This window comes from Phasianus colchicus, chromosome 11, assembly GCF_987193195.1.
Source record: "Phasianus colchicus chromosome 11, bPhaCol1.hap1.1, whole genome shotgun sequence".
Lineage (NCBI taxonomy): Eukaryota > Metazoa > Chordata > Aves > Galliformes > Phasianidae > Phasianus > Phasianus colchicus.
The window spans coordinates 10,079,876-10,107,300 of NC_143446.1; the positions used below are offsets into that span (position 1 = coordinate 10,079,876).

General features: G+C 51.2%; 1 protein-coding gene across 5 annotated transcripts; it reads left to right on the forward strand.

The window, feature by feature from the left end:
* The first annotated feature begins 10,854 nt into the window (after nucleotides 1-10,854).
* Nucleotides 10,855-27,273, forward strand: GATA2 (GATA binding protein 2). Of its 5 annotated transcripts, none has more exons than XM_090148218.1 (6): nucleotides 10,855-10,992; nucleotides 16,428-16,863; nucleotides 17,492-18,091; nucleotides 20,541-20,719; nucleotides 23,560-23,685; nucleotides 24,499-27,272. In XM_090148218.1, the coding sequence occupies exons 2-6, from the start codon at nucleotides 16,635-16,637 to the stop codon at nucleotides 24,796-24,798; spliced, it is 1,434 nt and encodes a 477-aa protein (XP_090004344.1). In that variant the 5' UTR covers nucleotides 10,855-10,992; nucleotides 16,428-16,634; the 3' UTR covers nucleotides 24,799-27,272. The 5 variants fall into 5 exon arrangements, with proteins under 5 accessions (XP_090004344.1, XP_090004342.1, XP_031463657.1 ...); XM_090148216.1 differs by lacking the exon at nucleotides 10,855-10,992 and adding an exon at nucleotides 15,750-16,024; XM_031607797.2 differs by lacking the exon at nucleotides 10,855-10,992 and adding an exon at nucleotides 15,756-16,024 and having other exon boundaries at nucleotides 20,574-20,719; nucleotides 24,499-27,264.
* The last annotated feature ends 152 nt before the right edge of the window (nucleotides 27,274-27,425 follow it).

The following is a 27,425-nucleotide window of genomic DNA, read 5'->3' on the forward strand; positions in this document are numbered from 1 at the left end:
AGGGAAAGCTCTCTTGGTGCCTACAGCCTGCCTGTGCCCTCCTGCCTGACAGCCGGACACGTGACTGTGGCTGGAGTGATGGATGGGGCTGGAGTTTCTCTTTAATAGGATCTCACAGTGGTTTCCGTAAGTTGATGGAGATTGCACAACACTACCAACTGCCATGACGGATATATTTTGCAACCAGGGGTTTTATGCCACATCTGTAGGATGATATGCCAGGGCTTTCTGAGGAGGCCTGGGGAAGTCTGAACACAGGAAGAAAAAAAAAAGAAAGAAAAAGGAAAGGAAAAGAAAAAAGTCAACAAACTTCTTTCCATAGCAGCTATTTTGGTGGGGCACCCTGGGGCGAGGGGAGCCAGCATCAGCCCAGCAGCTCTGGGCAGCTCTGCCCCAGCACAGCACCCAGCACAAATCCCTCTCCCATGGATGTGTGGCAATGCACTTGGTAATGCCTGGCTGGAGCTGCAGGGATGGTCCAGGCTCTCCAAGACATAGCTGCAAGACAGGGCTTGAGTTGGCACCAAGCTCCCAGAGAAGACATGCTGCTGAAGTACAGTGGAGCTTGTAGGAGTGGCTGTGGGCTGTCCCTCTTTATGGTCCTGAGAAAATGCCATCCCTGTCCCCCTTCAGCCTGGTGGCTTGTGCCAGAGTGTGCAACCTTCCATGTCCTGAGCCAACGCCATGTACTGTCCCTTCAGTATATCTCTCTAAATGGGAGAAAAAAGGCGTCCAGGATATATATGGACTCCTTTTTTGGCAGATGTTGGTAAAGACTTTCAAAGAGACACACAAGAACCTCATGTTTCCCAGACACCAGTTCCAGCATCTCTGTGGTAGAAGCCTACAACAATGACCTAAGGAAACATTGACTCTCAGCATCATTCTGTAGATTATCATCATATCTTTTGATGCTCAATAGGCATGAAATACACAATGGAGTCCCAAATGCAGACAAACCAGCACTTTCCGAAGTAATAACCCCATAAAAATACCTTTGGAATACCTTTGGGCCCTGTCAAAGAGATGTCACGTTGACTCCATCGACTTAAAGAGGCCAAGAAAAGAATTTCGGGATTACTGAGTTCCTGGGCCAGTATATGCAGCTATCAGATTCCAGTTTAGGAAGAAAGACATTCTCTGACATGAAGGTCTCTACTGATTAAACAAACCAGGCCATGGGAAAAGGAATCAGATGAGCCAGCATCTGTAAGATGCAAGCCATGTTTCTTGTCTACGATCCAAAGAGTCAGAAAGGGGCATTTTGCACAAATATTCCATGCATAATGCGTCAGTGCATAAATCAAGACAAAACTCTGCCCTTCCAAGACAGGCACCCATTACCAACTCCAAATTCCCCTGGAGATGTCGCTGCAACAGAGCTGCACCTTGCAGAGCAGGACACTGCTGATGCGGGATGTCTCCCCTGTGTAAGGGCCACTCGTCAGCAGGGAGGTGAGGATGCAGAAAGCAGCATGGAACCAAGGCTTCAGAGATGCTCAGGGCTTAAGTAACTGAAAATGAAAGCATTGGGATGTTTTTTCACCCTGCACTTGACAGTGGGGATGTGATAACATCAGAGATGCTGAGCAGAGAGCATCTCTTCTGGAAGATTGATTATGCCAACAAGGAACCCAGCCAAAAACATCACATCAGCCTCTGTCCCCTTCTAGCTGAGCCCTGCAGCAAGCTACTGCTGCAGGGCCAATGCCAACAAGCCGGACCCAGCACTATTTGTGCCATCCCACTGCCCTACTCTGGGTTTCCCTGCTCCAGCCAAGGACTGGCCCAGCCAGGGAGCAGACAGCTCTTTGTCCCCAAATCCAGTGAGTTGAAGACACTTCACATACCAACTAGATCTCTTTGGTACTAAGAAACCTTTCAAAAACCCGGCAAGACATGACCCAATGGTAGATCTGCTGAAGACTCCTCTGCAGCTCACCTATTTTCTCCATCTCTGCCAACATATCTGAGTCCAACTTGGGCCCAGACCTGTGAACAGTTGTGGTCTGAGCATAACCAAGGAGCAGAGGTTATCATATGGAAGGATCTCACTGCTATGAGATGGGAAAGGTCTCACTGAATTGCTTCTCTCCACAGGGAGAAAATGTGGAAGGAGCCACTTCCCATGTTGGCACAAAGTTGAGGATGTACTGCAGTGCATTTTCCAGTGGCTAACCCAGCAATTGCCTAAACTCCTCCTGGCAGCTGCTCCTCTCCTTGCAGGCAACTGGAAGCAATTCCCTTTTTCAGATAGAGTCTGGAGCCCCAAATAGCTCACACTAAGCAACAGATCCACTTGCTTCCTTTCTTCTGCCTCCTCCATTGCCTCATGCTAGTTTGCAGAATAACAGGGAAAGCACAGCATTTCGACTTCCAGCCCCGCTCTTGGAAATAAATAAATAAAAAGGAATGGGAAAAAATAAAAGTATCCTTTTCAGTGCAAGGATGTGGTGAGGGCCAGACAGCTTCCCCTGACACGCAAGCCAGGATATGGAGACACTGCCTTTCTCAGGCAGAAAGGAGGGACTTTGCCATCTTCTCTGTTTAATGAGGAATTCGCTCGGTTTTAGCAGTGCCACATCCCCTGGCCTCCTTCCCTGCTGCAGAAGAGACAGGCAGCATACCCTCTGCCTCAGTTTCCCCACCTGGAAATCAGTCCAATGCTCGTCAGTGGCAAAGTTGGGAGGTGAGGTTTAGTCTGTATCTGTAAAACCCTTGGAAGACTCACACCTTCCACCATCCATCATCATCTGAAAGGTGAATATGAAGTTCTTGCAGTGCAAAGAGCAGGTCCCAGGGATCTGCCCTTGTCTGCTCCCCTCCTCCAGCAGCACACTCCTTCCTCTCAGCTCTTTCCTGCACCAGCCAGAAACAGAGCCAAGCTCATAATTCAGATGACAGAATTAAACCGATCCTGATTAGAAAAAGCCCTTACCCCAAAGAGAGCAAAACCTGGCTCCGAGCTGCCCTGTAATCCAATAGTCTCCCACGGCCGCCGAGGCGAACCCAAAACCTGCCTGCAGGCAAAGACACTTTGTCTTGAAACAAGGGAAGTCAAATGTGTCTTAATGGGAATTTTGACACGTTTTGCTTTGATTTCACTAATGTTACAGAAGTAGCTGCTAGGAAATATTTCAGCCCCTCTGTACGGGGCCAGACCCTTTGGAGAGGGATCATGGGGAGAGGCAGCAGCACTCCATCTCCCTACACTCTTCCCTGGGTGTAAGGACTTCATTTCAGTAAAGGCAATGAGGCACTGGCACAGACCGCCTGGAGAGGTGGTGGATTCCTGGAGACAATCAAGTTTGGACTGGATGGCTCTGAGCACCTGATGGAGCTGTGGGCATCTCTGTTCATTGCAATGGAGTTGGACCAGATGGCCTTTAATGGTCCCTTCCAACTCAAACCATTCTATGATTTTGAGGTCCACTGGGGAGCCAAGTGCTTGATTTGCTCTATATTATATGCACACCACTGATATTTCTGGTGTGTTTGACCCCAAAGCACCTGGGGCAATACTGGGACGGTATGGAGACAGCTCTCACAACAAGGCACCACCATTTTGGTAAAGCCCTCAGGCAGCACTTCTGCCCCACTCATGGGAGCTCCTTCCCACACCTATGGGCACTGCATCCCTGATGGATGTGCTCTGGGTCCGGGCTGCATCCCAGTGAGATGCACCACATCATTGCTGGTCCCAGGTGCTCAGTGGGGAAGCGTCTCAGCATCTCAGAATCTAGGCAGGGTCATACTTAGTTCATGGATGGAAAACCTCCTGAGGATACTGGTCACTGAAGGCCTTGCTTTTTTTGGTTGGACTTGATGGCCTCAGAACCTTAACGATTCTATGTCTTGGCTTCCCAGCCACCCAACAATTCACCCTGCCAGGCTCACAGCCAGTTTTTGGCTGAGCCAAGGTGAGGTCACAGCCTGATTGAGGGTGGTGATGCACTGGAACAGGTTGCCCAAGGAGGCTGTGGATGCCCCATCCCTGGAGGCATTCAAGGCCAGGCTGGCTGTGGCTCTGGGCAGCCTGGTCTGGTGGTTGGTGACCTGCATATAGCAGGGGTTTTTAAACTAGATGATCATTGTGGTCCTTTTCAACCCAGGCCATTCTATGATAACAGGAACTAGTAGATGCTAAAGGTGATGCCCTGGTGCAGCCCAGCTGCATGAGCAGATACAACACAGTGTCAACACAGAAAGAGATGGCACATGAATGGGTGAGACTAATGGTGAATATGCTGAGATAGGCAGCTCAAATTAAACTAAATCCCAGCTCTCCTCTCCTCCAGCATCTGCCACTCCTCAAGACAGAGCCTTGCAGGGACTGCATCCCCATCCTGCCCAGCCCACACTTGTGAGTTATTTTTTGTTGTTTTAACGCCATGCTGCAATTCTAACCCAGAACTTTGGGTTGTCAAAGAGTTTTTCTTTTCTTTCCTTTAGGAAAAAAAAAAAACAGCTGAACTAATTTGATGAAAGGGGAAAATAAAACATATGCCAGACTAAACACATGCAGTTCCTACCTACAGCCAGGGCCTGGCTTCTCCCAGGCCAAAGTCAACACACGTCAATTTTGAACATGACAGGGCTTTAAAAGGGAGGTTTGAGCCCTGGATGAGAGGCGGCTGGAAAACATTAATAATGGGCTCTGTCAATTAAAAGCAAGCATGACGAGCCACCAAGACAAGGGCTGGGGTGTTCCCCTTCCTCCCCACTTCTCTTCCCCTCTTAATTTGATGAAAAATAGTGATTTATGGAGAAATCCATCCCTTCATCCAAAAAACGTGGCCATGGTAACAAATGAAGGGGCTTTGTTTAGGAGCCCAGCAGGCAAGGCTCAGGATTCAGCCTTAAGGAAAGGGCTGCCTGTGGGGATGCTCCTGTTTCACCTGCACCAAGGGCAGGGTGCACAGCCATCACACTGGGCTGGCCCCCCAGTGTGCCTGGAGCATTGAAGTGAGTGGTTTGGATTCCAGAGAAAGAAAAAAAAATATAAAAATAGTAATCCTGCTTTTATCAGCCCCATAGGAAGCACTGCTGTGGCTTCTATGGGCTGGGCAGGTTTCTGCCCAGTACCACCCAGCCATCTCCAAAAACAGAGCTGGGAAAAACAAGGGAAGGGGCTTCTGTTCTTCTCACCATTCTCCAAATATCCTGTGCAGCTTCACACTCCGTCCCCATCCTCCTGGCACTGCAGCCCCATGCTCCCCACGCTATCACCCAGCAGTATCACACAGCACAGGCAAAAAAAATTGAAGGAGAGCCCTTTTAGTTCAAGTTCATGCCCCGCGTCAAGATAGGTTCGCCTTCCCCTCCCCAGATAAAGGATACAGTTGTTAAACTGATGCCACGTTTGATCGCAGCCAAAAAGCCAAGAGGGCTTCAAACGTTCATTTATCTCAAGCTGTAAGCAAGGCTTATTGCTGCTAATCAGATAATTACTCTGCTTCTCCCCCAGTCGCAGAGAGCACCACGCGGTGTGAAGGTTTCCTCCCTGCACCGGACCCTGCTCTGAGCAGGGAGCTGAGATCTGAGCACTACTGAGAGCACTGGGATGGGTGGGATCCCAGCAGCTCCAGCTCGAGATGAGCATCTTTCATCTGAGCCCATAGGGTCTGTTGGCACTGCTATAAGACTGTATGAGAGTATGAATCCATGAGGGATCAGTGGGGCTTAAATCCTCCAACTCCACAAGATCTTTTCAGGCACGGCGACAGGAGCGGGGATAAATCACGCATCTCCAGCGCGGCACAAAGCGGGCAATTAGCAGACAAAGCTGCCCACCAGAGCCCGATGGAGCAGAACAAGGAGATTTTCTTCCCAGAGACATCTGCTGGAAGCTGTCTGAAGCATTTCCATTCCCTATGGCTTTTAATCGCGAGGTCAGCTCCTTTCTTCCCACCCCAGTGTCCTCCATCGTGGCCTCTTTCTGGGAACTCGCAGCAATGCACCAGGCGTCACAGAGACAGAATAACAGCCAGGGCCAAGCTGGGGCATTTCACCCTCCCCCAAATCCCATACCACTCTGAGCCATGTTTGTGAGACTGGGGGAGCAGAATGCCCATTAAGGCCATCCTTGAGCAGCCAGGTTTAGGGGCAGACCCTTCTCCTGGGGTACAAGCAGAATCCCAATGGAAACAAAAGCACTGCCCTGAGGAATGGGTATGCTATGGGACACAGCTTTGGGCAGAGGGTGCAGCTCCTCTGATGCTTCTAGAGGGTTTTTCAGGGCTGCAGACCCCAAAAAGCATATCTGCTGTTGCCAGGATGAGAAGAATGCAGGAGGGAAGGGAAGAAACCACAAGGCTTAAACAAACAAACAAACAAAAAAACCAGAAAAAACCCACCTACATTTGGGGACACTCTGCACTCCTCTTCAGACTTGCAGCTCAGGGTGTACTTTTGGCACTCTGCCTTTCCTATAAACCCCACTACCAGAAACACAAACACCAAAGGAGAAGCAAGTAGTCCAGCTCCCAGGACCTAAAGTTTAAAAGCACAAAACTACACACTGGCCTTAAAAACACCACTGTCTGCTCCCTTTTTATAGGGTCAGAGCCTGAGAGCGAGCAGGCAGAGCCACAGGTGTGGGCTTTTATGGATGCACAGGTGGGGGAACAGGATGAACCGTGAGCAGGTGCTCGCGCACACACACACAAAATTCCCTTCTTGGGTTTTCAAGAGTGACCTTGGGTAAAAAGAGAGAAAAAAAAAACAAAGAAAGAGCCATAGCTCTTCGTAGCGCGGATGACAGCCAACCTCTCCACTCGTGTTTTAACGCGTGTTTTTTCAAACAGCCGGGATTTCTGCCCGATCCCTCGGCGATGCTCGGTTTGGTGCCCGGCTCGGCCAGAAGGTGACGCCGTCCGCCCGCAGATCGCTGCCGGCCCCAATTAGCGGCCGTATCGCCGCAATCACGGCTGCTGATAGAGATAAATGGGGAAGGCGCTATCTGCGCAACAATAGTGTGTGGGTTTTTTTTTTTTTTTTTTTTTTTTTTTAAGAGGAAAAAAAAAACTTTGGGGAGAAAAAAAAAACAATTGAACTTTTCATCAGCCGCTAATCGTGATTTTTTTTTATTGCTTTGCTTAGCATTTTCTCGGGGAATAAAACCTCAGAGGAGCCCCGTCTTTTGTGGGAAATGAAAGGGCATATAAAAAAATGAATGTACATGGATTCTAAATATTTCAGGTTGTATGACTTTGTGTTTGACCTTAGCAGAAGATGAACTAATCCTGCAATATAATAGACTTTCATAGAGATATGGAAAATGGCTGCTTTTTTATCTCGGTTGCCATGGGAACCATCAGAGAGAAGGCCTAGCTGAGATGCAATAGAAGGTTATTAAATGTGTGCTTGTGTATATTGGAAAAATACAGCTTTTTGTCATCTCGTGTCACTCATAGGTCTTTAATACGTAATGTTTAGGTTATTAATAAACTAACACAGGTCCATTTTTTATAGGGAACAACTGTGAATACAACTATAAAAAAAATTAGTACAAGTTGAACATTTGCAAAACTCCTGTGCATGGGCAGGGCTGCTGCTCACCCACAACTTCCATCAAAGTTTCTCTCCTTTTCCTGGAGGAGGGGACGGCTCCCTCTGCAGAGGACGGGCAAAGGGAACCGGGGCACTGCGGACACCGTGTGCTTAATGGGGCAGTGCTGGGGACATCAGGAGTGCAGAGCAAAATGCCGTCTTGTTCGGGATCTGAGCACGAGGTCAGAGGCTGCAGGGGGAAGAAGGGGGTGATGAGGGCTGCTCAACGCTGTGGGATCAATTGCTCTGGAGCCAGGGCTGAGAGGTGTTTGTTGTTAGGCTGGTAGTGGGTAAAATAAAAATAAATTAATAATAAAAAGAAGAGAAGGAGAAAAAAAAAAAAGTTGGAAAGAAGAAGAAAAAATATGAAAAGGAAGGAAAAAAAGAAGAAAGAGGGAAAAGAAAAAAAAAAAAGAAGAAGAAGAAGAAGAAAGGAAGGAAAGGAAGAAAGGAAAGAGCCTAGCGCTTCTCTGAGCGGGCAGACTTCAGGCTAACTCCAGGCGGGAGGATTTCCCCTTCTATAGGGTTTTGCCGCCCCGGGTGTCCCGGCCCTCCCGCAGGATGAGGGTCTCGCTCAGCTCCGAGCCGGAGGTGCCGAAACGCCCCGCTTTGGGGTCCTGCCCGGCTGCCCCACAGCGCAGAGCAGCGGATGCGGGCGGCGATGCGCGGGGCGAGGCGGGAACCTCGGGTCCCCCCCGCAGGTCCCAGAGGGGCCAAATCCACCTTGCGCCGTGCTTCGCTCTCCCACCCCGCTCCCCGCGTCGGGGAAGGGCAGGGGACACTTCTGACAGCCCCGGGGGTGTCCCGGCCCGGCGGGGCACCCCGCGTGCACAGCAGCCCGGCGTCCATGCATACTAAGTACAGCAAGGAATACATAGATTTTGCCTATCTGCCGATCAAACGCGGAGATCTGCTCTGGTAAATGATGCATTAGATGCGGTGGCTGTATTTGTTGTGTGAGTTTTGAAAGGGTTCCGATAATCTGGAAGCGAGAGATAAGGAACACCATTTATTCAGCAGCACTTTGGAACCAATTTTCAACCCTGTTCAACCCCATTCTCCAGCAGCCTCCAGGAGCCCAGGAGATAAGGATTGGGCTATTCATTATCTTCACAAGGAACAAAGATTAGCTAGCAGAGATGAAAAATTACCCCTGGATAGTAATAATAAGGAAGCGAACCTGGAGAGTTGCTGAGCCTATATTCTCCCCACTGCTGCTGCTGCTTCTTCTCTTTTTAAAATTCTCTCCCTCTCTTTTTTTTTTTTTTTTTTTTTTGTTGAATCAATATTGAAAAGGTTGGTTCTTCTTTTTTTTTTTTTTTCTTTTTTCCCCCCTCTTTTCTTATTTTATTTTTAAGAAAGAATTTTTTTTTTTTTTTTTAAAAAAAGCCTTCCCCGCTGTCTATCATATTTCTCCATATGAAGAATATGGTGGTTACCGTGGAAGAGAGCTGAGCACGGTCTCTCCTTCCTCCCAGACTTTCAGATGACATCTTTAGTACAGAAGGCAAACAGCAGAGGAAAGCGTCCTTCTCTTCCAGGGGGAATCGTGGGGACACCGCGTCCACCCCAATGTCCCCAGTGCTTCTGGTGGCACTCGGGGGCGGCCCTGACCCCGCACACAGCCCGGGATATCCCGGCAGAGCACCGCGGATCGCCGCGGGAGCGCAGCGGTTCCTCCGCGGCTCTCAGCCCCCCCTGCCCCCGTTTCGGACACCCCCGTGTGCCCCTGCCCGGGGTTGTTCTGCACGCTCCCAAAGCCGCTTTTCATGTGGTTTTTACTCCAGGGCGACGCTCCCCCGTTCCGGAGTCGTTCCGTGCCGGGGCGATCCGGGGATGCGGTGCCGTCTCCCTCGTCCTGGGCACAAGGGAAAAAGAGGGGGATATGTATATATGTATATATTTTAATACCGCATTCTTTTGTATTATTTTTTTCTCCTGCATAAATCTGAGAACGTATCTTCTCTCAGAGGATGAAGGGTAATACAGGAGGAGTAATTAAAACACTTACTTTAGAAATGGGCTGCGTGGAGCTGATAAGAATTATCTCCCGCATATCAAGGACCCTTTTTCCCCCGAACCATATCACAAAGACAGACAGAAAATGCCAGCAGAATAGGATTCCCCCCTCCCTTTCCCTGCTCACATTTTTACCTCCATTATGATGATAATTCCGCTCCCGCGAAACTTTTCTCCTTCCCTTCCCGAACCGTATTTCGTTCCCCCGCTCCCACAGGGCCCCCACCGGACGCTCCGGCCTTTGTCTTTCCATTAGGACGCTTCGCCCGCAGCCCGCTCCGGGGGTCTCCCCGACCCTCCATCAGAAAATCCCCCCGCGCCCCGCGGCGATCCGGCGCTGCCCCCACTGCCGCTCCCGGCGCTGCCCCCGCGGCCAACCCCGGCGCCCGCCGACCCCATGCAGCCTCCGGGGCTCGGCGAGGGGACCCCAGCCCCGCATACAGGCACGCGGCGGGAGCAAAAGGCACAGCAGGTGAGCAGTGCCAAGCCGGGGGCTGAGGCGCGGCGACATTTCCCAAACCATTCGTTCAGGCTGAATCGCCCAGTGCTACGAAATTTGTATTTCACCGTTTCTTTTCTAGCTATGACAACGACTCGTTGAGGCTTGTGCCTCTCCCAGCTCCTCTGCCGCCTCTCTTAGTTGCAGGTGCACAGCCCGAAAGACTGAGTTTGGGAAGGGAGACTGGGGAGAAGAGACACGAGGTTAATCAAAAAACAGGCTGGTCAACGCAAAAAATTAAAAAAGAAAAAAAAAAAAAGAGTCAGCCCGGCACCAAAGGACGGAAGAAAAATTAATAGGAATATTTAATATCCATAATTGACATCACAAAGCGCTCCCCCAGCCCACCCCACCTTCCTCGGGGTCCGGTGGTGGAGGAGCGGCGCGGAGCTGCGGGCAGAGGAGCCCCGTTCCCAGCGCCGGGGATGCGAGCGTGTGTTGTGTTGGTATAATATCAATTCATTTAAAATATGAAAGTCAAGTCGCGTAGACTGTGACAGCAACCGTAACAAAAGGTGCAAGCAACAGACAATGTGATGTGCTTGTACAGATATTGTAATGATGCAAATGAAGTGGAGGGGACGAGCTGCCTTATTATGTACATAAATACACAGTGGCTCGCCGTGCCATCCTTGAATGCAGGAGAGTGAGAGAGAGAAGGGGAGGGAAAGAAGGGAGAGAGGAAAAGAGAGGGAGGGAGGGAGGAAGGGAAGGGGGGAAGGAGGGAGGCAAAAAAAAAAAAAGGGCTCAGCTCGAGAAGTGCCGCCAGTTCGAAGCAGAGCGCTCCTCGGGCAGCCCCTCCGCCGGCTGCGCGCACCCACGGGCGGGGGAGGACCCGCGGCCGGAGCCCCCTCCCCAGCCCGAAGGGGAGAGCGGGCGCTCCGCAGGCAGCGGGCGGCGATCCGCGGCGGGAGGCAGGCAAGGTAAGGGCGTGCGGCTCCGCAGCGATCCGCGTCCCTCCGCCCGGGGCGGTTTTCCCCGGGGAACAGAGCGGGGCGGTTTGGTAAAGAACGAAAAAATCCCCTCGTCCCTCCCCGGCCTCCTCCTCCCGCAGCCCCGGCTGGAGGCACCGCAGAGCCGCGGGGCTGTGCGGCGCTGCCCGGCGGTACCCTGCGGGGAGCGGGGCCGCCCTCGTTCGCTTTTCTTTTTCCTTTTTTTTTTCCTTTTTTTTTTTTTTTTTTTCCCCCCCCCTCCTCGGCACCCTGCGGGGAGCGGGGCCGCCCTCGTTTGCTTTTCTTTTCCCTTTTTCTCCCCCCCCACCCCCAACCCGCCCCAGCTTTTCTTATTATCACCGCGCTAATTATTTAAATCTCCATCTTTGAAAGTTTGCATTTCACCCAGGGCAGCCACTTTCCCGGAGAAAAGGGTGTGTGTGTGTGCGGAACCCCTCGCCCCCTCCCCGCATCCTATATCTCCTCGCTCCCATTGTTGGCAGATTTGGACAGCAAACACAAAGATGCGGGGTTTGTTCTGCCCGGAGAGAGCACCTGCCCGCCGGGAGCCGCCCGGCCCAGTCCCGTGCGGCAGCTTTATGGGGCTTTGCATGATTTAGAATTACCCCAGCACGGCCCGCTCCTCTCTGCTGCTCTTCCACCGCTCACTCTTTCCTTTTTTTTTTTTTTTTTTTTTTTTTTTTTTTTGTGCATGTGCAAAGTCCCCCTCTTTATCCGCTTTTTGCTTTGGGGTGCCGAGGCTGGAAGGCAATAGGGAAAAAAGAAAAAAAAAGATATATAGCCAACAGGAGCGTGGATTTGAGGCGATTTCAATAAGAAAAGCTTTTTCCATCAGGGAGGTGCGGGATTCTCTGTCCGGGGATTGTTCTCCCCGAGAGCATCTTTATGAATTAAAAGCAATTTAAAAAAAAGGAAGAAAAAAACTATCGGAAGTGTCAGCCCGGTTCGGGCGCTCCGCGGGCGGTGCCGGACCCGCTGCGCTGCGGGGAAAGCAATGCGACCTGCGGGGCACCTCCCGCAGCGGCTGAGCCCGAAGTCACCTTAAAAAAGAAAAAAAAAAAAAGGGGGGGGGGGGGGTGAGAGAGGAGGGAAAGGAAGGGAAAAAAAAAGAAATCCAGCGGGCTGCTAAGAACGAAATCTTCCGAGGCAGCGGCTGAATTTTTTTGGTATACCTTTCATCGAGTGAATGTGTCCGTGTGAAGCCCCCCGCACGCGTTTGGGAACGTGCACAAAAGGCGGTGCCGGGGGGAGGGCGGTGGGGTTTGTGCTCCTTATCCGTGGGCTGGGGGGCAAAGTGAGGGGAAAGTGCGGGCAGAGAGGAGGTGAAGTTGTGCGCGGGGGTGGATGGGCACTGGGGGACCCGAGGTTCCCACGCTGGGGGACAAACGTTTGTGGGGTTGGGGGGGAGGTGAGGACAGCAAGGCGGCTTCTGTGAGATTAAGGGGGAAAAAAGGGGGGGAAGCAAAAGAGATTATTTCGTGGTTTATTCCCCGAGCCTTTTTTTTTTCTTTTTTCTTTTTTTTTTTTTAATGCAGCCTAAATTGGGTCTTGTGGTTAAGAGGTAACTGTGTCATTTTATAACCCTATTAGCAGCCATTAATACGTGCTGGTAATGCACACGGGAGGGGGATTGGGGGGGGAGGTGGGGGAAGAGATAAAAAAAGAAAAGCGGAGGGAAAAAACAGCGAAAATTAAAAAAAAAAAAAAAAGAGGCGGAAAGAGAATAATCCCCCACCCTGCCTCACCCTCCAGAAAAGAAAAAGATAAAATGGGGGGGGAGAGGGGAGGAGGAAAGAGCCCCAGTCCGGACGTGTAAATAAATACTGCGATATTTGTTTTCTGGCTTCGTGTCTGCCCGGGCAGAGGTGTCAGCTCCATCGCTAACTGTTGCTAAAACACGGCGCCGTCTGCCCCCCCCGGAGCGATGTGACATCACTTGTCAATCACATCCAGAGGACCAGTTGTGCAGCCAGCACTGGGAAATCTCCCTTATTACAAGAAATAATAATAATGGGACGGCAATAAGAAAATAAAGTTGATAAAAGTGAGGCCGGATATCAGTTAAAAAAAAAAGAGAGAGAAAAAAATATATAGAAGGAGAAAAGGGCAAAGAAGGAGAATGGGGAGAGATCGGGAGCTGCGGGGCTCGGCTGCCCGCGGAAGGGGCTGCGGAGCAGAGCTCAGCCGGCTGCCCGCATTGCCCTGCGCGGCGCTCCCCGGGGGAAACTCATTCATCCGTTCCATTTCCAGCCTCGGGCCCGCAGCTCGGTCACCGGCAGCGGGGATGTGAGATAGGAGTGAAAAAGAATAAATAAAATAAAACATAAGGAATGAAAAACGCTCCAAGGAATGCTCGGTAGGAATCCTCACTGTTCAGTTGAGTTGAAATCCGGCTTCTCCCCGCCGGAGCGCTCATTCGTTTTGCGGGGGGTTCAGGGAGGGGGATGCGGGGGTTTGGGCGCTCCGGGAGGCGCCGGGGCAGCGGGACCCCCCGGGCGGGGCCGGGCTCGGGGCAGAGCGACCGGAGCCGGAGCCCGTTCGGCCCTTTTGTTGTGCTTCTCCCTCCGGCCCCGGGGTAACCCGAGCCGGGGGCTTCGGGGAGAGAGCCCTAGGCGGGCAGCTCCGGGGTCTGCCTCGCCATAAATCAAGCCGCCTGATTAATCTTTACAATTTGTCTTTTAAAACAAACACGAACGAATTATCAGCTCGTTAACTGCGATTTTATCACCTGCCTAAAACAAACAGCCCACCCCCCTGACCCCCCCCCCCCCCCCCCCAAACAACAACAACAACAACAAAAAAGAAAAAAGAAAACCCACGAAACTCGGCCTCGTGCCGATGGCAGCCGGGCAGTAATTAAAACATCCGTAATAATCATCATCGGAGCGCTGGGCATGGCCGGGGGCTGCGGCCCTACTCGGGCAGGGGGATGCCCGCACCCGGCCCGGCTGTACTGCGAACAGAGACCTACCTGCGAGCGGCCGCTTTGGTTCCTACTCGCCCTTTTTATAAAATAGTCATAACAACAAAAGGAAAGTCTCGGTTTGGGGATATCTAGCTGTTTTTGGTAGAGTTATTTCTGCCCGTGAAAAGAAAATACCTTCGGCCGCAGATGGAGAAGCCGGATTTTTAGAAAGCTCGCTCTGTTCTCGCTCTGCCTTTTAACTTTCCTTTTTTTTTTTTTTTTTTTTTCTTCTTCTTCTTTTTTTTTCTTCTTTATTTTCCCCTCGCTTTGTTTCCCTTTCCTCCTCCCTGGCAGCTCCGGCCCCAGGCGCCCCGGGCATGGGGCACTTTGTCCTCCCCAGCCCCGACCGCCTCCCATCCAGCGGGCCGCTCCCGTCCTGCCCGGCCCGGGGCCCCCCGAGCCCGGTTCGGGTCCGGGAGGCGGCAGAGGAAGGGCTGCGGGGATGGGGTGCTCCGCAGCCCCTCCCGGGGGCCTCTCGTAGGGCACAGCGGGTGGGGAGCGGACAGGAGCGAGGGAGCCCCGTTTCGCTCGCGCAGCGCAGAGAGGAAAGGGAGGTTTTTATTATTATTACCGTCGTTATTATTATTATTGTTATTATTTTTTAAAAGAAAGTTCATTTCCTGGCGAATTTGGCAGTGGCGGTGACGTCAGAGCCCCGGCGTCGTAGTGACTGGGGCGGTCGGGTCGGGGGGGGTCGCGGCTCCCAGCGCTGCCCGGGGGGGTTCGGAGCTGTGCTCCCCTCGCCGCCTCCTCCAGGCACCCCCGGGTCGGCCGCGCCGTCGGGTCGGAGCCGCTGCCGTTGCCCGGCGGGCTTTGCTCCACGGTTTCCTCGTTCGGAGACTTCAACGCTCGTTTCCCTTTTCCTCCGAAAGCAGAGGTTTGAGGAACGGGAAGGCAGCGTCTGTGCATCGGGACCTGCGGCAGCTCCGATAGCGCGGCGGACGTCTGGCTGCGACTTTCCCTGCGTCGGTTTTGGTCTTGTGTTGGTTTTGTTTTGTTTTGTTTTCCTTTTCTGCCCCAAAAGCGGATGGGTCCCGAGGCGCTTTTCGGGAAGACCCGGAGCTGAACCCCGCTGCGGCCGCGGCACTCCCGCCGTGCGGGGCAGCTCCCGGGCACGCACGGCCCGAAGCACGGGGGTGACTGCGAATAATCACACCGTTTAAAGAACCGAGGGGGGAAGGAAAATAAAGGCAGAGCTGCGGCGCCGCTGCCCCACCGGGAGGGACACGCCGCGGACGGTTCCCGGGAGCGCTGCCCTGCCCCGAGGCCGGCCGAGCGCTGCGGGACGGGATCCGGCCGTGCCCTCTCGAAGCGGAGCCTCGCGTTTGTTTCTTTTTGCCGTTTTCCAACTAACGTGATGCCATCAGCGACCGCGCTGGGCTCCGTCCCGCTGTGCCCCGATCGGGGGGGCTGGGGGGGAGCAGTGCCGCCTCCATCTCCCCGGTGCCGGCCTCCATCCCCGGCCCCGCGCATCCCGGCGGCAGCGCAGCTCCGCGCCCGGGCACCACCGGCGGAGCCGCCCCCCGGCGCCGAACCCTTCCCGCCCCAATCCCCCCCCATCTCCACGCACCCAGCCGGGACCCCCCTATTCCGCCGTCCCCGCCCCACAGGGGCGTGCAGAGCCCGGGCGGGGAAAGCCCCCACGGCGCTGCCGGGCGAGGATGCTGCGGGCGGGGGCAGGGGGCGGAGGAGGGGGTCCGCGCCGCGCCCCCCCGGGCCGGCTCCGTTTGGGGCCGGGGGTGCGGTTGGGGGCGGTGTGGGGCGGCGGGATTGGCTGGCCCGGCCGCCGGCCCTGCGCGCCCCGGCCCGTCTGCGGCGCCGCGGCCAGCTGGCGCCAGCGCTCATATAGGATGCGCGGGGATGGGACCGAGCCGGCCAGAGCCGCGGCTTTGCCATCTGAGTAACACCCTCCATCCAACCTCCCGCTCTCCTCCTCCCGCGCTCGCTCGGCTTTTCCCCCCTTCTCTCTCCCTCTCGTTCTCCTCTCTCCCGCAGCCTCCGAGCGGGCATCCGCCGCCTCTCTGCCTCCCGCCCTGGGTAAGTGTGAGGCGCGGGGGGGCATCGCCGCTTTCCCCCCTCCTCCCACCCTTCTGCCCCCGATCCTTTTCTCCTCAGTCCCTCGTTTTCCTTTTGTGTCAGCCCAAGTTCTCGTTGGGACTCTATGGGATCTGCCGTCCTTCCTTCCCCCTCTCCCCTTTTGAAGCCAGCTGGAAAAACTCCTGTTGACGTTTGTAGCGAGAGGGCTGGGGGGGGTGGGGGGGAAAGGAAGCTTTTGGATTTTTTTTTTTTTTTTAAGTTCGAAATGAGATCTGTTTATTTAGTGACGGGAGGGCGCAGGGTGAGGAGTCGAGGGGAGCAGATATTTTAGGAAGGGGGAGGGGCTCGGCCGCCACCTCCCTCTACATTTAGGGGGGACGCGCTCACCCCGTGTCTCTTACAGGTGCTGCCCCGCCACCCGCCCGCGGACAGAGGGACGCGCTGACTCCGGGGCCCACCCCGCATCCTCCCGAGGGCGATCTCCGGACACCCGACGGCTTTCTCCTAAACAATCGCCCGTCTGCTAAACACCCCCCGGTACCTCCGCCTGCCGACCCCGACCGCCGCTCGCCGCTGCCCCGCGGGTGGGCGGGAGGGGAGGCCCGAGGCCATGGAGGTGGCCACGGACCAGCCTCGCTGGATGACCCACCACGCCGTGCTCAACGGGCAGCACCCCGAGAGCCACCACCCGGGACTGGCTCACAACTACATGGAACCAGCGCAGCTCCTACCTCCGGACGAAGTCGACGTCTTCTTCAACCACCTGGATTCCCAGGGCAACCCTTACTACGCCAACTCTGCCCATGCCCGGGCGCGGGTCTCTTACAGCCAGGCACACGGTAAATGAACATCCTGATCCTCGGCCCCTTCCCCAGCTCTGCCCGTTCCGACGTGTGGGTGGGGAGATGTTCTTGCGGCCGCTCCGGTGTGCCGGGGCCATGGGGAAAGGAGATGGAAGGAAATAGAACAGAAAGGGAGGCACGGGTATATTTTAACCCTAGCGATGACCGGGCATTGGTGGAGGGGAGGGAAAGAAGGGGAGGGTGAGAGAGGAAGGGGAAATAGTGTGTGCGGAGGCTCAAACTTCTCAAACACGGCTGCTTCCCGGATGCAAAATACGAACAGATTCGAATCGGCAATGGATTTTACTTGGGGTGTTTGTAGGATCTGAAGAGACAGCGCTGTGGCAGTTCAGAAGACAGCACAGAAGGGGGTCTGCTGCTTGCTGTAGGGTGGGGTGGGGTGGAAAAGGGGGTCCCTTGCTCCTTCCCCGGCTGGCTCTATTCCTCCGAGTTTCCCCGGGTGGTTGAGGTCTCCCTTGGAGGGCATGCAGATAAAGGGCTGTTCGTGGACCGTGGCTGCTGCTCTCTGTGCTGGGAAATCTCTCCCTGCTCTGGCTCCCCTGCAGCTCTCCAGGCCGGGAGTTGGGATATTTCACAGATCCCCGACACTCTTGTGTTCCTACAGCTCGCCTGACTGGGAGTCAAATGTGCCGGCCTCATCTTATCCACAGCCCCGGGATCCCTTGGCTGGACAGCAGCAAGGCGGCACTGTCTGCCCATCACCACAACCCCTGGACCGTCAACCCCTTCACTAAGACCCCCCTGCACCCCTCGGCGGCCGGAGCACCCGGGGCCATCTCAGTGTACCCCGGCAGCAGCACGTCCAGCACCGCCTCCGTTTCGTCGCTCACCCCGGCCTCGCACTCGGGCTCTCACCTCTTCGGTTTCCCCCCGACCCCTCCCAAGGAAGTGTCTCCGGACCCCAACTCCACCAGCGCTGCTTCCCCTTCGTCCTCCGCTGGGGCCCGGCAGGAGGACAAAGACAGCATCAAGTACCAAGTGTCGCTGTCGGAAGGGATGAAGATGGAGAGCGCCAGCCCGCTCCGCAGCAGCCTCACCAGCATGGGGGCCCAGCCCTCCACTCACCACCCCATCCCCACATACCCCTCCTACGTGCCGGCTGCCCACGACTACAGCAGCAGCCTCTTCCACCCGGGCAGCTTCCTGGGGGGCCCGGCATCCAGCTTCACCCCCAAGCCACGAAGCAAGGCCAGATCCTGTTCGGGTAAGCGGAGCACCCCTGCCATGCATTGATACTGTCTCTGGGGTGGGAGAACTAAATTTAGGGCCGTTGCGCTGCATGCGTGCGTGTCGTGGTTGGCTGTGCTTGTGGTATAAGGTTGAAGCCGTAGGCGGCTTAGGGCCGGGAGTTTGTGCTAGCTCTCCCTGGGACAAAAGGGCAGGTGACTGCTTGGTCTCGCTGTGCTGCATTTTTAAATGGAGCTTGTACCAGGCTTCCCTGGTGCCATCGTGCTGGTGGCAGCCGCTGAGCCCTGGGGCACTCAGATGGGGCCGAGGGACACGGAGCGGCACAGCAGATCACACTACAAAGAAGGATTTATATGGGGAAGAATGTCAAACAGCCCCCGGCAGACTGCAGCCCCCGAGGGGCTCACGCTTTCCCGAAGTGGTTAACCCCCCTAGTTCCACGTGGGGACTTTCTGCTCAGAGTTATTTCCCCTTTGATAATTTTTCACGTCTCCTCTTCAATAAGAGAGAAGGCCCCAGAGCAGGGTGAAAGCGAAACTTCCCCGGCCGCTCCGTGCGGGCCCTATTTCCTTCACATTTAAAGGAGCAAAAGTTCAAATATAGTTTACATACCAGTGCTAAAGACTAAGGTGTCCAGTCATCGCTAACTTACTGCAGCCCAACCAGAAAACACTCCTTCTTTCCTGATCCACACATCTCTCTGCTCCGTAATGCAGAGCTTTCCACAGCTCTGCCTTGCATTTCTACCTGGCAGTGCAGTTCCAAATCAGCAAACTGTGATGGTTGAAATGCCGATCGTGCTTTGAAATGACTCCAATTGTACAACCAGACATAGAAAATTAAGGATGTTTCTGTAACTCTGACCTTCCTGCTTTAAAATCCTCATCATCAGAAGGAAAAGATGTATGATGTATTTCAATATGGTGTATTGGTACTGAATTAAGATAGCCCTTGAAAATTAGCGACCATATAAGCTGTTGTGTGTATGTTCTTAAATATCATTGAATACACCACATGCAATTATTTTTAAAGCAATTCAGAAGTGTGTTCCCTTACAAGTTTTGCAACAAAAGCATCAGATACTTTACAGCCTCACCAGCTCTGTTTCAAACAGCCCCTCAGAAAGGAACACCATGGTCCACTATTTAAATGCAGTTGCTGCTATGTGCATGCATTCTTTTAGTGGTGCACAGCACAGTAAGAAGATGTAATTAGCAGCCTGAGCCCCTGACTTACAAACAGACCCAAGGCCCCCATCTCTGAAGATAACCGGATCTCGAGGAGCTTTTTATTTTATCCTGTGGTCGCCGGCGGCTTTATTAAATGGGGGAAGCTTGGGGCTCCGTTGTTTGTTTTTTCTTTTTTCCTGCAAGGGAGCCCCCCGTGCTGGGGGGAACTGGGGAAAGTTCGTGACCACCCGGTGTTTTTGTAGGAAAGCTCAGGCTCACGACACGGCGACTCCGGCAGCTTCCTGCCCAAGGAGGGACAAAAGCTCCAAACGCAGCACCGAGAGCTCCCCTCATTTTTCACCGTGTTGTTTAAAAGCCACCCACTCCCTAGATTAAAGGAGGCACAACCCCGCTGAACTCGGCGTGGCCTGCTGCAGTTATTAGCAAAAGGAGAATTTCCTCTCTGCTTAAACGCTGTAGGATTTGCATAAACTATATGAAGAGATTTCTATATTAAGCAGACCTGCCCTCGAACCGTCGGAGGCGAATGAACTTCTAGCAGAGGGCTTTCCGAGGCACAGACACACGTAGGAGCTGCATGCTGGGTTTCCGTGGGGCGCTCTGCCGTGCCGTGTTTCCCATGTTGTGCTGAAGCACAAAGCAGTAACATGGGTAGCTGCTCCGCACTACATCTAGGGGGAAAAATGACAGAAAAGGACTTTTTTACAATAATTCCCAAAGTCAGTGCTGGAACTGAAGTTTCTAAAAGATCAGTATTGTGCCTTTAGAACAAAATTCATAACCGAGCCTTTGGCACGCTGTGTCTATTCCCAACCTGCTCAGCTTTGCTTTCCTGCCTGGTAGTATTTGCAGCAAGCCCAGAAGAGGAGGTCTTGCTGCTTAGATTTAATTCTAGGAAACCCATTTCTTTGGTTCTTTTTCATCTTTTTTTTTGTTGCTGTTATCTGTTTGTTTTACATCTTGTGTGTTCACAGGTGTGTGTGCGTGTGTGTGTGTGTGTGGCAGGAGGCACAGCCCGAGCACCGCAGTGCTGTGGGTACGGGAGGGGGCTCTTGTTTTCCCAGCACCAAAACCGGGTCAGTCCTTCCCTCCCCACGGGGAGCACGAGCTGATCTCTGCTGGTGATACGCACTGCTCGCGGTGCTCTCGCAGTCCCTGCTGCATGCGCTGCGTGTGTCCCTGCTGTCTGCCCGTGCTTGAACTAACACTCTGTTTTGACTTTCGGAAAATGCCTAAAGGACAATGCAAAAAGCTTTTGTGAATTTGTTTTTAAAGAAAGAAATCCGGTTTCTTCGTGTTTCCATTTAGAAGGCAGAGAGTGTGTGAACTGTGGAGCAACCGCTACCCCTCTCTGGAGAAGAGACGGCACCGGGCATTACCTGTGTAACGCCTGCGGGCTCTACCACAAAATGAACGGTCAAAACCGACCTCTCATTAAACCCAAACGAAGGCTGGTAGGTGTCTTTGACTTTCCTTGGGTTGGGGGATACATGTGGCAAAGGGACCACACGCAGGCACGAGCCCGACGCGTCCTACCGTGCTCGGCCCCATAGTCACAGCGGGGTCAGGCCATGCCTGGAGGCAGATCCCTCCCACCCCCCCAACGTGCCCTGAGCCCCCAGCCGAGCTCCTGCGCGGCCAGGCCAGCGGGAGATCGGGTATCCGTCTCCCCGTTTATCCTCAGATGACAGCTTTTAATTTAATTCCTCATTCATTTGGCCTCTTGGGACGTTTTGGGAGTGAAAGGGTTATGAGCGTGAATGTTCTCCACCGTGTGCTAAAAAAAAAAAAAAAAAAAAAAAGAAAGAAAAGTTCCAGCTCCAAAAAGCAAAACAAATCAGATGAGTCAAAGCTACTGCTCCCTACTTAATAATTATTTGTATAAAAGCCATGAAGTAATTTTCACTCTTATATTCTCTGGCAATACTAATATTGGTTCCCTCCCCAGACAATCCCCTACTGTTTAAAAAAAAAAAATCCTATTATTTTTCCATGGAGTCACCTATACTTTGTATTTTCATTTGAGCCATTTAAAAAAAATGTCCTTTCTGAGCTCCTGGTAGTAGTTTCCTATCCGGATATCTGTACGTTAAAGATAAGGAAACTTTGTGTATCTGTTTCCTGACTCTAAAAGCTTTAGAGAGTTTCTATAGGCGAGCCTTGCCAGTCATGCTCGCTGTTTTGAAATTTCTAATACACTCTATTCCACAAATAAGGCGTAAAATGCTAAGAATAATAAATATATTTTTTTGGAGCTTTGTGATTTATGGTGCCTAAGTCCCTCAGCTACTCGTGGGCACGTTTCAATGAGGTTTGGAGAGCAGAAAATTGGCACCGCTGCTCTGACGCTGGGATGAGATGCAGAAGATTTGTCGTGAGTCAGAATTTCAGCTATGCAGGCTGCTTAGTGACTGACACACAGAAAAATGTTAAGACAACAGTGTAACATTATCGTCTCCCAGGCTCAAGTACTTTGCAGTCTGAATGGGACAGGCCATAGAGCCGAGCGGTATCAGTGAGCCGCGTCCCGTCCACAAACACAGCGCTCCACCTTCCCCCGTGCTGGGAGAGGGTTGCACTTTGTTTTCTGTACTTACCTCACTGCAAGCAGCCAGAGAGCTTTTCTCTTCGTTTGGTTGTTTGTTGTTGTTGTTTTAATTGATTTACAGCTTTGTTTATTGCCCCTTTTTCCACTGTAGTTTGCTTGTTTGCAGAAGAGAGATGGCCATCTTTGGGAATGCGTTCATCTGACATGCAATAGCAAAGCCATCATTAATGTCAGTGCTCGGAGGTCTGGCATTAATTGTGTTTGGGTTGCATGAGCGTACTTGCAGTAGGGGGTACCCCTTCTCTCTGCCTTCGGCCTGTTCTCACAAGTGAGCAGGGGCTGAAATATACAAGTCCCAGAGGGCTGATTCCTGCTTTAAGCTGCTAAGCCGTCCATCACTTTGGGAAAGTTACAGAGCCGGAGTGTAAAATCAGCAGTGAGTGCCTACAAACCCAGCGCTGCCCTTCTGCGAGCCGGGCCAGTCGGTGCTCAGTGTTCTCATTTGGAAAGGCCAAGCGCTGGGACACCGCTGTCGGCTCACAGAGGTGCTCGGTGCTTAATGCAAACCTTGCTGCCGCTTCGGCGCGTGGTTCTTGTGCCTAATTGCAGAAATACCTAGAGAGCAAGGCCCCGGGGAAATTAACACCATTTATGTGCGTTAGTAAGCAAACTGCGCTAATTTAAGAAAAGAAAATATCGGGTCCCCTCCTTTAATCCAATCGCACAAATTGAATTGTGTTTCGCCTGCTTCCGGAAGCAGAGCTGCAGCTTTCTTATATAAAATTATTTCCCAAAATTTGGGGTGCCATTGACAAGTCCACAGCGCTTCCAACCAACGAGCAGCGTGTTATCGTAGGGCCTGCTAGAGAAGGGCCCATCCAGAAATCACCCGCTGCCTGCTGTTCTGCTCTTCCTGCTCTTGTTTTGGGAGGTGGGTGAATGTTTGGGATATTTTTGCCCCCCCCTCCGCCCTGGTTTCGGCAGAACAATGCTGTTTAAATGATTCTTTTATATTTTTTTTAAAGATGGTTGGCTGAAGGCTTGTCAGCCCCGAGACTGAGTAGGGACAGAGGCGGCAGCTGGGTCAGCGCAATCATTGCTGCGAGGCATGAAATTTGGTTTGCTAAATATTTAAAGAAAGTTGGAGCCAGTTTTGTTTTCTCCCTTTCACTTGTAAATGGAAACTGAATTTTCAGTGATGGCTCTGATAAATACTGCACCCAGCTAAGCAATGCGGTTGGTTTTCTTTTGTGGACATCTTTAAAGGGACAGAGGAGGTGAAGAGAAAAAAAAAAATCACATTCTTTAAGATCATTACCTCTTTTCAAACCCTACCCTGGCACTGACTTAAGTTGGTCACTTAAGAAAAAGAGGGGGGGAGAAAGAAAAATACATTTTCCTGACACGTTCTAGAATCCTGCAAAGGGAAGCCTTGAACAAATCAAACATCGATTTCCCCCTCCTAAAATTTTTTGTTCGGGGAGTTGAAGAGACGCATTGTTTCCTCTGCACACATGGTGCCATGGGGCTCAGTGCTGCAGCCTGCATAGGAGAATACGTGCATTAAACAAAAACCCAACGGCCACAGCATGCAAAACTGACAGGAGCTTTCGTTCAGCCCCAACGCTCTGCAAAACCTCGGTATAGATCTACCCATCCTAAATATCGAGCCCAAGTTGACCTTTCTCATGATCCCCCCCCCTCCTGCTGCTGATAGATTTTTAATTTTCTCTCTCTTTTGGTTAGTCAGCGGCCAGGAGAGCAGGGACGTGTTGTGCCAACTGTCAGACAACCACCACGACCTTATGGCGACGCAACGCCAACGGGGACCCAGTTTGTAATGCCTGCGGACTCTACTATAAACTGCACAATGTGAGTATTTGCTCATCTCATGTGTCGCGGGGATTGATGTCTTAACTGCGCGCTGTACACTGGGCTTTTATTGGTTTTGGGGGGTTTGGTTGTTGTTTTATTCCTTCCCTCATCTCTAAGGTTCCCCTGGGGAGTGACAGCCATTCTTTGTCGGCATAGTGATGCTAAGTTCGGTGACATTACAATGTATGAGCTTGGCTTCTAACGCTTGGGCAAAGCAGGCAAAATTGAGCATGACACTTGGTTTTAACTAAGCGTGTTTTGTGCATCTTTTGGCCATTGGAAATAGGCTCTGTGCAAGAATTGATCTCAATGGAGCATCTTCGTTTTGATTTCAAAATAATACTGCATCTAAGGTTATGTGTTACTGTCATTTTTTTAAAAAGAAATTTGTTCTAAGCAGGAATCACTTGTCGTGTTGTAAAGTTATTTAAACTACAGGTAACCGAGGTTATTGGTCTTGGGTTGTTCACATCTTAGGTCTGAATTTAGGTCAACGTGTGCCTCCTGGTTTGATCTCATTCTCTTAGGAAATGAATGACTGAGGGCAAGCCTACGGGAAAGAGAGTCATCAGCTGCCAAATTCAGTTAAATTTGTTTTTCATGTCTAGGGTTTTTTTTTGTGTGTGGTTTTATTAAACAAACCAATATAAACAAGTTCTGCAGAGAGAAACACCATTTTTTTTTTTCTTTTTTTTTGGCCAGAAAAAGGTCTCCATCCAGGAAAAACACATGGGGGCTGTCCAAATATTTTCATTTTTGCACAATAAAGTCATTTTGTCGGCATGAGCCTGATTTTCTCATTTCTTGCAGGTGAACAGGCCTCTGACCATGAAAAAGGAAGGAATTCAGACCAGGAATAGGAAAATGTCCAACAAATCAAAGAAAAGCAAGAAAGGCTCCGAGTGTTTTGAGGAACTGTCCAAGTGCATGCAAGAGAAATCGTCTCCTTTCAGCGCTGCTGCCCTTGCTAGTCACATGGCACCTATGGGGCATTTGCCACCTTTCAGCCACTCTGGACACATCCTACCAACACCTACACCCATCCACCCATCTTCCAGCATCTCATTTGGACATCCGCACCCATCCAGCATGGTTACAGCCATGGGATAAAACCTGACGACCGAGAGACCCACCCAGAGATTGAGAACATGGGGCTTTACCTAAGACGACACCAAGTAAGAAAATGTTCTGCCAAGAGGAGAATGTAGGGATGGCAAAAAAGGGGATCTGTGCTCCCGTGTGGTTTAACTCTTCGTGCTGGACTAAAGCCTTGCAAGAGATGGGTCTTCTGCAGAAACGTGTAGTGGTGCCTGTAATGCACTTTGCCCCCTCAGGTATAAGGAAAAGAAGAACTCACCTGGTCGATATTCAGTTGTCTAGCAGAAAGCAGAAAAGGTGGCAGAAGCAGAAAGAAGAGGCTGGAACTGGCTTTCCTTTCTCTCTTTGTTATTACTGTGAATATTGTGAAGAGATATAAGCAGCCTCCTAGGATGGAATCGGCTCACTGGAAGCCACACATGCTGGATTTCTATTGTGGACTCTGTTTGGGGAGGGGGAAGAAAAAAAAAAAAAGGATGTCTTTATAAAAACTTAATTTTTAAAATGAAATCAGACACAAAGTCATATTTATTTTGCTCTTGTTTTCCACAAAAAGCCTCAACCCCTCTGAGTGCATGTTTTTGTGCTGTTGGTTGCAATGGCTACCCTGTATGAAAATCTGCCTTCGTAAATATGGGGAGGGACAATATTCAGTGGCCCTCCTGGATTTGCTCCATCTATCTTCCATACCAAAATATCCCCTAGGAAGGGAAGAAAGAGAGGGTGGGCAAAGCAAGAACTGTAGCCGCAGTATGGGATTTCAAAGCGCCCAAGACGATGATTATTTTTGACACAATTTCTTCTTTCATGTTAGGGAAAAGAATGACTTATTTTAAAAAACAACAACAACAAAAAACCCACACAACAGCCCCCCTCCCAGCTACCATATTATTCCTTGAACCAGACAGCTCCATCACAATAACTGGTGGGAAGACGCTCCCGGAAGGCAGTCCTGCACTAGCGAGGGGTAAAATACCAAATCGCTGCAGCTAACATGCAGCAAAACAACAGAAAAAAAATGGCAGGGCATAAACCCATCCAACTCACAGACTGCAGAGGTTGAAGCATTTTGTTCTGTTGTGTTGGCAGCTGTTGCTTAAAAAATGCAGCTCAGCTCCTTGGGTAAACTTAGGGCAGCGCGGCAGCGGGTCCGCATGCAGCACGGCAGCGTGTGCTGTCTCAGGCATCCAGCCCCCATGGACTTCGCAGGGAGGAAGGGCAGAAATGAGGTTGAGATCACTGGAGAAGGGAAAGGGAGAGACAATCAGTTTGAGCTTCACACATCCGTCAAATCCCAGACGCAGCGACAGCTGATGAGATGAGGGAAAGCGCCGTACGGCCGCCTTCCGTAGTGCGTTTTGTAAGAAAAAAGGAAAAAAAAAGAAAAAAAGAAAAAAAAATTTAGAGCTCCCATTATTAAACCACGTTGTACGTAAATGATCGAAAACAAAGCTATTGCCAATGTGAAGTGTATTCTATTGATTGTTATGATCTGATGCCTCTCGTGAACACAAGCTCCAGTATAACATACAGTGTACATATTTAGCTATACTTCTGATGAAAATGCCCCAATGAGCAGAGGGGTTTGATAATGTAAACCATGTAAGCTTAACTCTGTGACAAGCTTCTTTCTTTTCTTTTCTTTTCTTTTTTTTTTTTTTTTAACTTTTAACTTTTTTGTTGTTGATGGGGTTTGTTTTTTTTTTTATTTTGGATCAAGCCAATTGTATCTTTACTGCAACAGTCCTGCTTTAAAGAAAGAAAAAACACAACGAAACAAATAAAAACAGATGTATGTTAATTTTCTTTTTCTAACCATGTAATTCGAAAATTTGGTAATGAATTAAGAACCAGGCAGACATGGAAAATCCTGCTTGCATCCTTTTCCTGGTCTGCATAGGCATATAGGTGCACTTTGTAAAGAAGTGGAAATGAACGGGAAAACAAAAGCAGTTGAGAGAAATCACAAACCTTCTTAATCTACTGAGGGAAAAAAAAGAATCGGATCCTTTTTTACTTTCTACCTTTTACAATGGTACAGTTGTACATTATTTGTACCCGACTCAAATTTCGGTAGGATTTGTGCAGGGGGTGGGGAAGGGACGTGGGTGGAAGACAGGGATTACTGATACAGTTGACAAAGTGCAATATATTGTCGGTCACTGCAGCATAGACAATGGCAGTTGAGATTTAAATTATTTTGTACTTGTATCAGCATATTAAAAAAAAAAAAATCTGCAGTATTTTCTGTTTTTATTTTAATTTTTTTATTTTGCTTATTTTTGGATTAGTGAACTAAGTTATTGTTAATTATGTACAACATGTTTATATATTGTCTGTAAAAAGCGTATGCTTTCCTCATATTCCTTCAAGGTGAATATTGCTAAGAATAATAAAATACCTTTTTTTGTGAAATGACCTGTGCCCAGTTTTCTGTCACACGGGCTGCTTTCAGCAAGGAAACGTTAAGTTGGCAAAGTTGCACTGTAGATGTGGAAAAGCATCCCAATGGGTTTCAGGGCAGAGCCTTTGTTAGACCAGGCGCAGCTCGCTGTAGGTTCCCACTCTGGTGTGACAGGCAACACCACAAACACAGAAATCTGTTTCTTACCATTTGGTGTCATGCATGGCATGAAAGG